The 14138-nt window shown below is 43.9% G+C and overlaps 1 protein-coding gene across 1 annotated transcript in view; it reads right to left on the bottom strand.

The window, feature by feature from the left end:
• Positions 1-14138, bottom strand: part of PLEKHM3 (pleckstrin homology domain containing M3) — a 436952-nt gene that overhangs the window by 399158 nt on the left and 23656 nt on the right. The window contains exon 2 of the mRNA XM_068244963.1: positions 4863-5488. Within this exon, the coding sequence (XP_068101064.1) occupies positions 4863-5418 (556 nt within the window). The 5' untranslated portion in view covers positions 5419-5488. The remainder of the gene's footprint in view (positions 1-4862; positions 5489-14138) is intronic.

Below are 14138 nucleotides of genomic sequence, written 5' to 3'. Positions count from 1 at the left end.
TGCAAATGGACCAATCAATTTAAACCTGGTTTAAACTGATTGGTCTATTTTCAGACTGCATACATTTGCATAAAAAAATGCATAATTTCAGAACAATTTGCATCTCATTGATCATCCCTATTAAGGAGTGACTTATAGGGTAAGGGTTTTAGAAGGGGCCAGACTGAAGAACTATCAGAAATACCTATTACCGGACGGCTACCAGGTATTTTCTCTCTGCGTCCTCTAGTCCGGCCCCCTGAAATGAGAGACCACAGAGAAACTTGCTCTTACTTACAATTAAATAAGAGATGTAAGCTAAAAGAAAAATCAAAATCCACTTACCTGGGGCTTCCTCCAGCCCCTGGCAGCGGTCCTGTGCCCTCGCCGCAGCTCCGGTGGCTCACCGTGTCCTCCGCTGCAGAAGCAGCTTCCGGGACAGCTTCTTGTGCGCTCCACGGCGCGGGTCACGTGGTCTAGCCGGCGTCATTAGGTCTGTACTGCGCAGGAGCAGTGACAGGGGCTCTTGGTTACGCTTAAACGAGCTAAAGCTCACCAACTGCGCCAAAGTGTCCCTAATCTGGTGAGTCCTACTCTACAATGAAAAATGCCAGTTTTTATAAGCAGTCTAATGGTAACTAATCCAAAAACCCAAGAGTCAACTAAATGGGAGAAAAGGAAATTAAAAACACCTCACCTTTCACTAGCTAACAAATGAACTCTCTGAACATGTGCAATCCACTCATTTATATGCTTAACTGTGCTAGAGGTGGGCGTGGTTATGCAGGCTCACAGGGGAAAATTATAAATAAATACCAAGGGATGAGCAGCACAAATCAAATTTTATGCAATTCTATGCAAAGCATGCAACGGACAGGCGAACGGTTCCCGGCGAATTTCGGTGGTTCGCGTTCGCAGAGAACCGCAAACTTTTCCGGAAGTGCGATTCGCCCCCATAGTGCATCATTAGGGTCAACTTTGACCCTCTACATCATCGCCACCAACGCGCAGGCTGGGGATAATGGTCCGCCACTTGCTCAGCTAGTAATAAAATATTGCATGTGGGGTATCGTTTTAACCAGGAAGGACCAAAGAATTCATTTTTATGTGTTTCATAACTGTGGGACTTGTCATGTGAAAATTGAGAAGGGTGAAACATGAAAAGAAATAGGTATTTTCTGCAATAACGTCTAATTTTCCCCCATAAAATGACTATAAAATAAAATATTTTGGGGGGGAAAATACTACCCAAAGAAAGCCTAGACTGTACTGAAAAAAAATGTATATAAAAGATGGTATAAGTAAAATATTACTGCTGTATCAAAACATCACAGCTTAAGTGTCAGGAACCTTGAAGAGAACCTGAGATGAGAAGCGTCTCAGGTTCCATACTTACCTGAGGCTTCCTTAAGCCTTCTTGAGGCTGTCCCTCGCTTTCTCCCCGGTGCCTCCTGTCCCCCGCAATTTGACCCGAAAGCTTGGCCGAGTTGCGCTTCATTGCGCATGCGCAGCTGGGAGTGTTCTGTGGTTGCGTAGTAGTTCTGCACAGTTGCTGAAAGCTCTAACAACAGGAGCGCGATGGGTGTGCGTTCGTAGTTGAGCCGCACATACACGACAAAGCGCAACGCGGCCAAGCTTTCAGGCCGAATTGCAGGAAAACAGGAGCCAAAGAAGACGCTTTTCATCTCAGCAATAAGATAACAGAGGCACCAAAAGGATAAAAGGGACTAAATGAGCTTAAAACCCAATTTGGTAATAGAGGAGGCAGTGGTGGACTTACCTCCTCCAAGCAGAACACACGACTGTAGATTTTCAGTCAAAAAACGTTTATTGGGTACTCCATAATAAAGTGCAATGTGTTTCGCAGGTTAAACCTGCTTCCTCAGGCAATACAGATAGGAGTAAAAAAGCTGTGAATCATAGAGACCATGGAATCAATGTAACTAGAATGCTTGCATAGGAATCAATATTGTTATAGATAGTTCTGTGCCTGCTATAGCTGTAGTTCCTATTACAGCCTATGGTGGCGCCAGCTGCGCCCAAGTCTCCTGCGCTGCTGCACCCAAGTCTCCTGCGCTGGATTCGCTGTATTCGCAATAGAGAGCCAATACTGCAGTTGACGGAGGGCCCCTCGGGGCCCCTCTGGCCCAAGAGCCTCGATGTGGTTGCAACCTATGCACCCTCTATTGCTAAGCCCCTGGGTTTGGGGTAGATTGGTATGACGACCCAAAAAGCGTTCGACAGGATATGTTCCCACAAAAGTGCTATTAGAAAGGGGGACATAAGACAGGCAGTCTCAGCTCATTTGACTGAAATGCATCATGGTGTATCCCAACTTAAAGTACAGATTATTGATGGGGTTGCAGCTGATTGGAGGGGCAGACACAGTAGAGCAAAGGAATTACTTAAGAGGGAGGCAGGTTGGATCAAGAGATTGGGCATGTTGGGAGAAGGAGGTTTAAACAAAGAATATGAGTTGGGATTTTGTATATGGTGCATTAGCTTGGACAATCTGCATGTTTTTAATTTGTTATTTTGTGCTCTTCTTATGTAGGGCTCCAGCTTGCCAGTACCATTGGACACTGTGTGGACTTGCTAATTGACTTATTATTATTATTATTATTTAGTATTTATATAGCGCCAACATATTACGCAGCGCTGTACAGTGTAAATATATATATATCTTGTCACTAACTGTCCCTCAAAGGAGCACACAATCTAATCCCTACCATTGCCATATGTCTATATTATGTAGTGTAAGTACTGTAGTCTAGGGCCAATTTGTTAGGGGTAGCCAATTAACTTATCCGTATGTTTTTGGAATGTGAGAGGAAACCGGAGTGCCCGGAGGAAACCCACGCAGACACGGAGAGAACATACAAACTCTTTGCAGATAGTGCCCTGGCTGGGATTCGAACCAGGGACCCAGCGCTGCAAGGCGAGAGAGCTAACCACTACGCCACCGTGCTGCCCATCTTATATCTCACTGCAGATGGGCTAGAGTGGTAACGAGTAGATAATGATGTGCTTTGATTGGGCGTTGATTCGCAGCTCAGCTGAGTGGGTGTATTGTGCTTGTATGTGATGCGCTCCTTGTTCTGCCCATTTGGCGTGACCAGAGTTGTGTCGGCTTTTGTCACCCGCTGCCAACTTTGCCCCATGTGTACTGCGTGCATAGTGGGATCTTATTGGTGCGCCCAGCCGGTGTGTCAGCAATTACGTCATTTGAAAATAGACTCTCGGCGCTGCTGCAGTGAGTGAAGGCTGGGGGCTTTTCCCTACAGCGTGGAAATGCTGTGAAGTCCCATGGATACTATAGAAGCTGCAATTTGCACGTTGGGTGGCATGGTTTCACTCAAGTCCGCCGGAGGAATCTGGTAAGCTGATTGGCTGCTGAAATTTTGAACTCGTTAGTTGAGGGTTTGGTGGATTACTATATAAGTGTGATATGTATGTAATTTTACTTGTGGACATTTCGGCTTGAGAAAGGGCTGAGACCAGAAACAGCGGGCTGTCGCCGTATAGCCACATGTTTTTATTGCTCATTCAATAAAAGAGCTTTAAACATTTGGGAGTGCCAGCCTCCATCCTGTTTTGCTGCTGTTCAGAAACCAGAGGTATGCAGCATAGAGCGCATGGTTGTCTGGAAGATCAGAGGTAGAGGTGTAATTAGAGGGGAGCAGAACCTGGGATTGAACGGGGGGACAGAGCTTAGTTTGAGATTATTCAATAAAATGTTAAATCTTAATAAACAATTTGGCCACCACTTATGCTGGGTTTACACCATACAATTTTCTATAATGCTGGGGATACACGGTATGTTTCTGTACCATGTATCGACCAGCTGATCCGGCCAGCTGTTAATATTCAGCTGGCCCGATCAAGCTGCTCGACGCCCGCCCAATCTAACAGAAAATTGTATGGTGTAAACCCAGCATGATGCTGGGCATAGACAGTTCGTTTTTGTTTCCGACAGGTCTGATCACCTCGTGGATCGATTCCCCCGCTCGATACCCGCGGGCGGACAATAGCGGAAATCGAGCGGAAGATAAGGAAGCGCCACGGGGACGAGTGGGAATCGATCCGGGCGGCCCCGGGGACGCGGCGGGAGTCGAACCGGCGGCTAATCGAGCTGCCGGATCGCTGTGTATTCCCAGCATAAGACTATGTTGTAGATTTTGTCCCCTTACGTAATTGAGTTTGACACCCCTGGTTTACAGGGTTAGTTTTGTGTTCACAGTGGTGATGCTAAGACTGGCTAATATCTCCTTCCTGACTATTTCCTGTGGGTTACGATGGGATAAGAGGAAGAGTTTGGACAGATCACAAGCTGCTATTCAGTATAACCAAGCTGCATCTTACATTGGAAACCTAGCCAGATGGATAAATTATGTTACAAATGGTAATGAGCAAATTAAAGACATATTTACAAAACACACATTAAAAAAACAAGCTTGAACTAGAGCATTAAATTATCAGCCACATTTTGAAAATCAAAACTGGCTTTAGACTGAAAAATAAAGGTAACTTTAGTAACATTAAAACTAGAAATTGCATTGTATAACACTGATATAAGTTACAAACTACCCAGCAAGCTCATGGTGAACCAGAACTCATTGTAGTGTGTAAGGGGCTACAATGGACCAAAATGCCCTCTTACTAACATGCTATGGAAAACAAGTTTGCTTTCTTAAAAAGGAAAGGATTTGCAATAATTCAGGTTGGAGTTAGCTCTGAGATTTCTCCCAGTGCATCACTGCGGAAATATGCAAATTATCCATTGTTGTCCCTATGAGCTAAACACACCTCCAGATCCGCTGGATATTTTCAAAAGTTTAGTTTTCCTTTATGAAAATGTAGACAATCCTTGCAGACATACATACCAGTATTTCCTTCAATATCCTTGGTGCAGTGAACTCCTTGACTTGATGAGCGCTGCAAAGGAGCTGGTTTGCATACATTTTTCCAGTCTATGTGACTGACATCAGATCGTGATCTGTTGTGCCCGGGTCTAAATTTTGGAGTATTCTCAGTGAGGCCTGTGTCATTAAGTGACTGTGGTCTGTCACATCTACGATGACATGCACTAAAAAAATTAAAAGAGGAAGGGTCCTGTCCTGTTAACAGGGATACATCAGGAAATGTTGTCCTGGTGGATGACAAATGCTCTTTGGCATGGATTCCATTCATTGTTTTGGCATCAAAGAGACTGCTTTTACATCTTTCCCAAATAATACTACGTTTCGAGTTGTTTGAATTTTGTCCATTTGCCCCCTGCTTGATTTGACTTGAAATGTCATTTCCCAAGAGATCGCAAACTTCGTGAATTCTGAAAACTTCAGGCTGATGGTTACCATGTTCAAATTTTTCAAATGTGTTAAAGAACTCTTCTGTGGCCTCTAGTGCTGGGCTGATGTCATCTACTTCTAATGCTTCCATTGCTCACTAATCTTGCATGCTTTTCCAGATAAAATGTGGTTATATCAGACTTAAAATGTCAAATTGAATACTGTAAAAGAGAAAGAAAAAAAATCATTACATTTAATAAGTATCTTTCACATGTATTTGCAAACATACAATGAAATGTAATATGATCATTGTCTATAAGAAGAACAAAGAAACTTGCATCAAAGCCATACGGCCAAAATGGTTGACTTGAATGCTTTCCTTGACAGGCATATCTAGCTATGACTGCTATGTGAGGGAAAGTTAATACCTTAATCCTGCTAGAGAGTCCCTGACCTTGTGGCTCTCTGGATAAAGATGCAGAATAGTTAAAAAGGTGAACTTGATTGACACGTCTTACATAGTTATTTGGGTTGAAAAAAGACATACCTCCATCGAGTTCAACCAGAAAATAAAGTACAACACCGGCCTGCTCCCTCACATATCCCAGTTGAAAAACCCTTACAAGGAATGGTCCAATTAGCCGCAAAAGGGAAAAAAATCCTTCCCGACTCCAGATGGCAATCAGATAAAATCCCTGGATCAACACTATTAGGCATTACCTAGTAATTATAGCCATGGATGTCTTTCAATGCAAGGAAAGCATCTAAGCCCCCTTTAAATGCAAATATAGAATTTGCCATAACTACTTTCTGTGGCAATGCATTCCACATATTAATCACTCTTACTGTTAACCCCCTTGGCGGTTCAATTTTTTTGCCAAGGAGGCTGCATTATACTTTTTTTGTAATTTTTTTTTTTTGTTTCATGTAGCTACCCGAGTGGTAGCTACATGAAACGCCACTAGAGGGTGCATGTGTCCCTCTAGTCCGATCGCCGCCGGCAACAACAGCAAACAGGAGATTGCGTATAGAACGCGATCTCCTGTTTGGCTTCTCCTGTTGCCATGGCGATGATCGGAATGACGTCATGGACGTCAGTCGACGTCGTGACGTCAGGCACACCCGATCCAGCCCTTTGCGCTGCCCGGGAGTGATTGGTCCGGGCTGCGCAGGGCTCTGGCTGGGGGGGGGGCCTCTTCCGCCGCTGCGTGCGGCCGATCGCCGCGCAGCGGCGCCGATCAAGCTGTACGCGTGGCTAGCAAACTGATGAAAATCGTCCCACCAGGGGCTGAGATATCCTCCGAGGCGGCTTACCCCGTGTCCAGCACGGGGTTACCGCTAAGGAGGTTAAGAACCCTTTCCTAAACAAATGGCTAGAACGTTTTTCCTCCATGCGCAGATCACGTCCTCTAGTCCTTTGTAAAAGCCTAGGGATAAAAAGCGAATTCACCAAGCTTCTATATTGCCCTCTGACGTATTTATACGTGTAAATTAGATCCCCTATAAGGTGTCTTTTCTCCAGACTAAATAAGCCCAGTTTATCTAACCTTTCTTGGTAAGTGAGACCTTCCATCTCTCGTATCAATTTTGTTGCTCGTCTCTGCACCTGCTCTAAAACTGCAATATCTTTCCTGTAATGTGGTGCCCAGAACTGAATTCCATATTCCAGATGTGGCCTTACTAGAGAGTTAAACAGGGACAATATTATGCTAGCATCTCGAGTATTTCTTTCCCTTTTAATACACCCCAAAATTTTATTAGCTTTAGCTGCAGCAGCTTGGCATTGAATACGATTGTTTAACTTGTTGTCAATGAGTCCTTCTCCAAGTTTGATGTCCCCATCTGTATCCCGTTTAATTTGTATGGTGCTAGACCATTGGTACAACCAAAATGCATGACTTTACATTTTTCAATATTGAATTTCATCTGCCATTTTTTGTGCCCATATCCAGATCCTGTTGCAATATGTCACCATCTTCCTAAAAGTTGATGATTCTGCACAATTTTGTATCATCTGCAAAATTAGCAACATTGCTTTCTACTGCATCTACTCTTATTTAAGCCTCAACAGCTACCGTAAGGGGACCTCTCTTCTCTCAGGTCTGATGCTGCCAAAACACTAGCCTTTCCTTCTGCCCTGCTGCTGTTTTAGTCCTCTAGCCTACTGCTGTTTTTGTACTCTAGCCGTTCCTGCAGCTACTGGTGTCCCCTGTGTAATACATTCACTACAGAGTGCTGAAGTGTCTCAATGCCGCCTTAAACCAGGAAGGGGAGGGGAAAGATGCTTCACTTTATATTCAGTATTCCATTCATTACAGGGGAGAAAGTAAGGCTATAGAATGGGGGTGATGGGGGAAGTGACACTCCATTGTTCACTGCCCCAAAATGGCTATTTTGGGGGGCCTAAAAAAAATTAAAACTTCAGTATTATATGTATGGCAAATGTGCCAATATTTCATTTGGAAATAAAGGTGTATTTTTTTCAGTTTTGTGTCCATCACTAATTACAAGCCCATAATTTCAAAATAACATTAATATACCCTCTTGACATACTTATTAAAAAAAAGTTCAGTGCCTAAGGTAACAATTTATGTATTTTTTATGCAAATACTTTATTTGGGTAACTATAGGAGAGTGTGGGAGGTAAGGGGTTAATTTTAATTGTATATGTGTGGTATGTGTAGGTCTTTTTTATTTAAAAAAAAAAATGTATGTAGGTGTAATTTTACTATTTGACCACAAGATGTCCTCGCGCATAATCTTCCTGTGCATACTATTAGTACGCTAACAGGAAGTCATGCGTGGCTGTGTAACTTTAAGTATTACGACTGCAGGCATCTCATTGAAGCAGGTGATCATTAACACAGGGACTTGGATCAATGAATGTAAACAGCGTTCCCATTCATTGATCTCCCCTCTAATGAGCGGCGACAAGTACCCACGCAGGATTGAGCAGCGGCCATCTGCTGCAATAGAGGATTATCTACGTCCCTGAGCAGGAACTGAAGTCCTGCGGGACGTTGATAATCCATCTCAAACCACATAAGTGGTTAAAGCACCTGCATTCTTTTTTTTTTTCCTGCTACTGTCTGCATCATTGTTGTAAAGATTTCTCATCACTTGCTGTCCCAGGGACGTAATATTCAGATAAGACTAAAGTGGACCTAATCTCTTCCACAGGACAGAAGGAAAACATAAAGAAATGCACATTGTATGTATTAAAAGAGTTTAGCCTGTCTAATTCCGCCTCATCTGTGTCTAATCGCAAGTTGGAATTTGATCTCTCCCTTGTGTCAGGTGACTGCCATGGCAGATAATGCAGATAAGCGCATTTGAAAATACAGGATGTTAACAAGATTTCTGCTTCCATGAAAGTAGGAAGTAGAAACACATCAGGTTTATTGTAGGAATTGAAACTTTCTTTTAGAGCAGAGAGGACGTTCTGAGTTCAGGTCCGCTTTAAGCAGAGAAAGTCATACCTCTGACCATGGTCACTAGAACAAAGTGTACCCATTGAAGGCAATCACCAATTACCATTTTGGTTACAATCATATAAATATGAAATGAACCTCAGACTCTGCCAACAGTGACACGGACAGGAAGTGAAAAATCTCCCAAATAGGTGTTTAACTGCTTGTCGACCGCTCCACGCCAATTGGTGTGAACACGGCGGCAACCCCAGGACTGCTCCACGCTGATCGGCGTGAACAGCCTTCTATGGGGCTAGCAGGAGATCGCGCGCATGCATCTCCACCTTCAGTCTCCCAGCGGCAATCGCTGCTCGGAGACTGTTAGACGGCGAAACCGCTGTCTATAAACATTGTACAGCGTTGCGATTTGCAGCAACGCTGTACTGGGGACAGCCGTGTGATACGGCTGTCCCCCTGGTAGGCACAAAAGTGATCTGCTGTCATAAGCTGGAGCCTATGACAGCCGATCACGCTGATTGGCTGGCAGGGTGAGGGATATAAAATACATTCAAAAAAAAAGGTGAAATGTATTCAAAAAACATATTTATAGAAAAAAAAACAAAAAAAACTGGGGAGTGGGACGGGGGGGGGGGGGGGGGGGGGGTTGATAACTTTTGTGCTGAGTCGTGCGGCCCTGCAGCTAGGCCTTAAAGCTGCAGTGGCCCAATTACTAAAAAATGGCCTGGTCACTAGGGGGGTTTAACCGCGGTCCTCAAGTGGTTGAAGAGACACTGAAGCGGAAAAAAAAAATATGATATAATGAATTGGTTGTATATTACGTATAATTACTAGAACATTAGTAGCAAAGAAAATATTGTCATATTTTTATTTTCAGTTATATACCGTATATACTCGGATACAAGTCGACCTCGTATATAAGTCGACCCCAATATTTGACCCTCTTAAGCTGGAATTATTTAATTACTCAAGTATAAGTCTATCTAGCAAAGTTAATGGCTGCACAGTAGACTTGAAGCCTTGCACAGGACATAATGAAAACATAGAGAAATGCACCCTGTATGTATTTAGAGAGTTTAGCCTGTCTAATTCCCCCTCATCTGTGTCTAATAACAAGTTGTAATTTGATCTCTCCCCTGTGTCACCTGACAAGGCAGATAAGCTCATTTGAAAGCACAGGATGTTAACAATATGCCTGCTTCCATGAAAGTAGGAAGTAGACACACTACAGCTGATACAAATCTTTTAAAGGTTATTATGCTATTGCATACCTTTTAGAGCAGAGAGAAAATTCTAAGATTAGGTCCGCTTTAAACAATACACCCTTCCCAGAGCCCCAGCAGCCAGCATCTCTCTATCCCTCCCCACAGGGCTAAATCACTGGTGTTCCAACATGTTAATATACCCTACAGAATAACATACAAATACTGGCAACACACTGAAAATCCCCCCTCCCTCCCAGCACAACTCTGTAATGTTATGTGCTGGGAAGGTGCCTCTTTCTGTCCCCTTCCCCGCAGTGCTAAAGTCAATTTTTGCTTCCATCCTCTCTCTCCCTCCTCTGTGCGATCTAATGCACAGTGAACGCTGCCTGCAGAAGCGACACTTACAGTCCATTGCCAGCGCTGAATCCTCTATACGCTCTCCATTCATGCTGTAACTTTCCCCCCTTCCCTTCCTCCCTCTCATCTCCGTGCAAATGTGGGCTGCCTCTCTCTCCCCCTCTGTGTAATTAATGTTAGGTGCCGTCGCAGCAAAAGCCGACACTTAAGTTTTATTGCCAGCACGGTATCCTCCCTTCATGCTGCTCTCTGTCCGTTACATTAGTACAGCTCTGGTTCCCGATGTCATGTGACTTCATGTGTCATGTGACATCGAGAGTAGTGCTGTACTATTGGACAGAGAGCGGCATGAAGGGAGGATACCGTGCTGGCAATAAAACTTAAGTGTCTGCTTCTGCTGCGACGGCACCTAACATAAATTACACAGAGGGGGAGAGAGAGGCAGCCCACATTTGCACGGAGATGAGGGGGAGGAAGGGAAGGGGGGAAATTTACAGCATGATAGCTACATCAGAGTTGGAGAGAGAGAGAGACGCTCTCCCCCCCACCCTGCTAGAAGTGGGACATTTAGGACTGACTCGAGTATAAGGCGACCCCCCCACTTTTATACTTTGAGTCAGTCCTAAATTTCTCGACTTATAGCCGAGTATATACGGTAGTGCTTTTTATAACATTGCATCATTCTCTAATATGAGAGCCTGCGCAGTACAGCCCGGAGGACATCCGATGACGTCAGCGCGCCGGCATGGAATGCACAATGGAGCGCAGAAGAGGCCCGACCTGGCCGCCGGCCTGGCCAGGTCAGGTTGGCCACCGGAGACCACCGGGAGCCTGCGGAGCGCCGCCGAGGGCACCTCCTGCCTGCCACGGGCTGGAGGAAGCCCCAGGTAAGTGGATGTGGATTTTTATTTTTTTTGTAGCGTCCCTGAACCTTCCCTTTAAGAAGAAAAAACTGTCGGTAATGCATTGATAAATCTCCCCCACTTACCAATTAGCGCTGGTTGGCTAACAGGCAATTGTTGAAACAAAAAGGAATAAAAAAAAAAAAACCCTCTATGGATGAATAGAAAAGTTAGAGATAAAATAAAGTGGAAAAAGAATGCCTATAAGGTCCTAAAACAGGAGAGGACCAAGGCTGCATTAAACAATTATAAGGAGTGCAATAAAAGTTGTAAAAAAGAAATTAGGCTGGCAAAGATTGAAGCTGAAAATCAAATCGCTAGGGATAACAAGTACATCAACTCTAAAAAAAGAAAGGTTGACTGTATTGGACCCTTAAAGGACCAGGGTGGGAACTCAATGGTGGATGACCAACGTAATACTTTGTTTTTGTTTTAATACTCGAATTCCCTATAAACTAAACAAGCCTTGCCCACAGCTTTTTAGAGTGTCTTGGCATTTTCAGACAGTAGCAAGGGCTTACAGGAGCTCAGTCTGGGCAGGAGGAGAGGGAGGAGTTACTAGCCATTGATTTCAGAGGCAAAGGGGAGAAAGGAGGAGGAAAGGGGACTGAATTTACACACAGACAAGCTGATAGCATCTCCAGCCCTTAGCCTGTGACAATGTGACAAACAGAACATGTCTGCCCTCATTGTATCACAGGAATAAATAATCATATAGTTTTGGAGCTAGACATGCTGTGTAAACTATCAAAACTTTAGATAAGATATATAGACAAGTTACTTGTTATAGTTAGTTTTTAATCTCAGATCCGCTTTAATGATTTAGTAGATGCAGTAGAAAGCAATGTTGCTATTTTTGCAGATGATACAAAATTGTGCAAAATCATCAACTCTCAGGAAGATAGTGACATACTGCAACAGGATCTGGATAGGATGGCTATATGGGCACATAAATGGCAGATGAAATTCAATGTTGAAAAATGTAAAGTCATGCATTTTGGTTGTACCAATGGTCTAACACCATACAAAATAAACGGGAGAAGGACTTAGGAGTACTAATTGACGACAAGTTAAATAATCATATTCAATGCCAAGCTGCTGCAGCTAAAGCTAATAACATTTTGGGATGCTTTAACAGGGAAATAAAAACTCGAGATGCTAACATAGTACAGGTAGTCCTCGGGTTACGTGCGCCCGCTTTACGAACGCCCACCGATACGAACGGCCCGACGATTGCTCCGCCCAGTCGATGACATCACCGCGACCGCCGGATTGCGCCGATTTAAATGTTTATAAGTACATTTACATTGCTCTAAAGACGCCATGTGTGTGTGGGGAGGTGAGCAGATACATACCGCACACCTCCCGTGCCCTGGCGTCACCCTCTGCCATTGCAAAACACCTCCGTACCATTACACAGATCCGCGTCCTCTGACGCAGGACAGGAGGCGACCCGGCATAATGCCCATGCGCAGCGCAGTGTAGTATCCAGGTCAGAGGGCGCGGATCTGTGTAATGATACGGAGGTGTTTTGCAATGGAAGAGGGTGACGCCAGGGCACGGGAGGTGTGCGGTATGGATCTGCTCACCTCCCCACACACACATGGCGTCTTTAGAGCAATGTAAATGTACTTAAAAACATTTAAATCGGCGCTGTCTCGACTTAAGGACGGATTCAGGTTAAGAACGAGCCTACAGTCCCTATCTCGTTCGTTAACCGAGGACTACCTGTATTGCCCCTATTTAACTATCTAGTAGGGCCACATCTGGAATATGGAATTCAGTTCTAGGCACCCCATTACAGGAAGGATATTGCAGTTTTAGAGCAGGTGCAGAGACAGGAAACAAAATTGATACGAGGGATGGAAGGTCTTACTTACCAAGAAAGGTTAGATAAACTGGGTTTATTTAGTTTAGAGAAAAGACACCTTAGAGGGGATCTAATTAACATTTATAAATACATCAGAAGGCAATATAAAAGCTTGGCGGATGAGCTTTTTGTCCCTAGGCTTTCACAGAGGACTAGAGGACATGATCTGCGCATGGAGGAAAAACGTTTCAGCCATTTAGGAAAGGGTTCCTTACAGTAAGAGTGAATAAGATGTGGAATGCATTGCCACAGAAAGTAGTTATGGCTAATTCTATATCTGCATTTAAAGGGGGCTTAGATGCTTTCCTTGCATTGAAAGACATCCATGGCTAGAATTACTAGGTAATGCCCAATGATGTTGATCCAGGGATTTTATCTGATTGCCATCTGGAGTTGGGAAGGAATTTTTTTCCCTTTTGAGGCTAATTGGACCATTCCTTGTAAGGGTTTTTCCCCTTCCTCTGGATCAACAGGGATATGTGAGGGAGCAGGCTGGTGTTGTACTTTGTTGTCTGGTTGAACTCGATGGACGTATGTTTTTTTGCAACCCAAATAACTATGTAACTATGTAACAAAAAACTAAAGCTTAACCCTTTCGGGACTGGACAGTTCTGGTACTTCACAGGGAACGTCACCAAAAATTAGTAGTCGGGGAAAAAATAAATCAATGCATTGCAAAGTGAGAAGTTAAAAAATAGAAGAGAGATTAAGAAATGATTGATATTCACCATTTCATTTGTTCATGTTATTTGAGCCACAATGAGCCTGTTAGTCATCTTTAGTACTGGCAGACACAGAATAAACCTATACAGAACCAACTGCCATCAGTGTTCTCCCCAGAAAGGTTTCCCAGCTGGGTGCCATGAAAAACTAGATGGGTGGGTCATAATGGGGGAATTATTATTGATTTATAAAGCGCCAACCTATTGAGTGGAATGCAGGATCAGCTCAACTCTGCTTACAGTACATGAGGATGAGGCGGCGAGCTGGTGACAGCTGGGTACTCACCAAAATTAGCTGGGTGAAACACCTGACTAAAAGAGCCTGGGGAGAACACTGGTCATTATCTATATATTACTGGCAGCAACAACCGCTATTATCTATATATT

Source organism: Hyperolius riggenbachi, chromosome 7 (genome assembly GCF_040937935.1).
Source record: "Hyperolius riggenbachi isolate aHypRig1 chromosome 7, aHypRig1.pri, whole genome shotgun sequence".
NCBI lineage: Eukaryota > Metazoa > Chordata > Amphibia > Anura > Hyperoliidae > Hyperolius > Hyperolius riggenbachi.
This window is presented reverse-complemented; position numbering and strand designations above follow the sequence as displayed.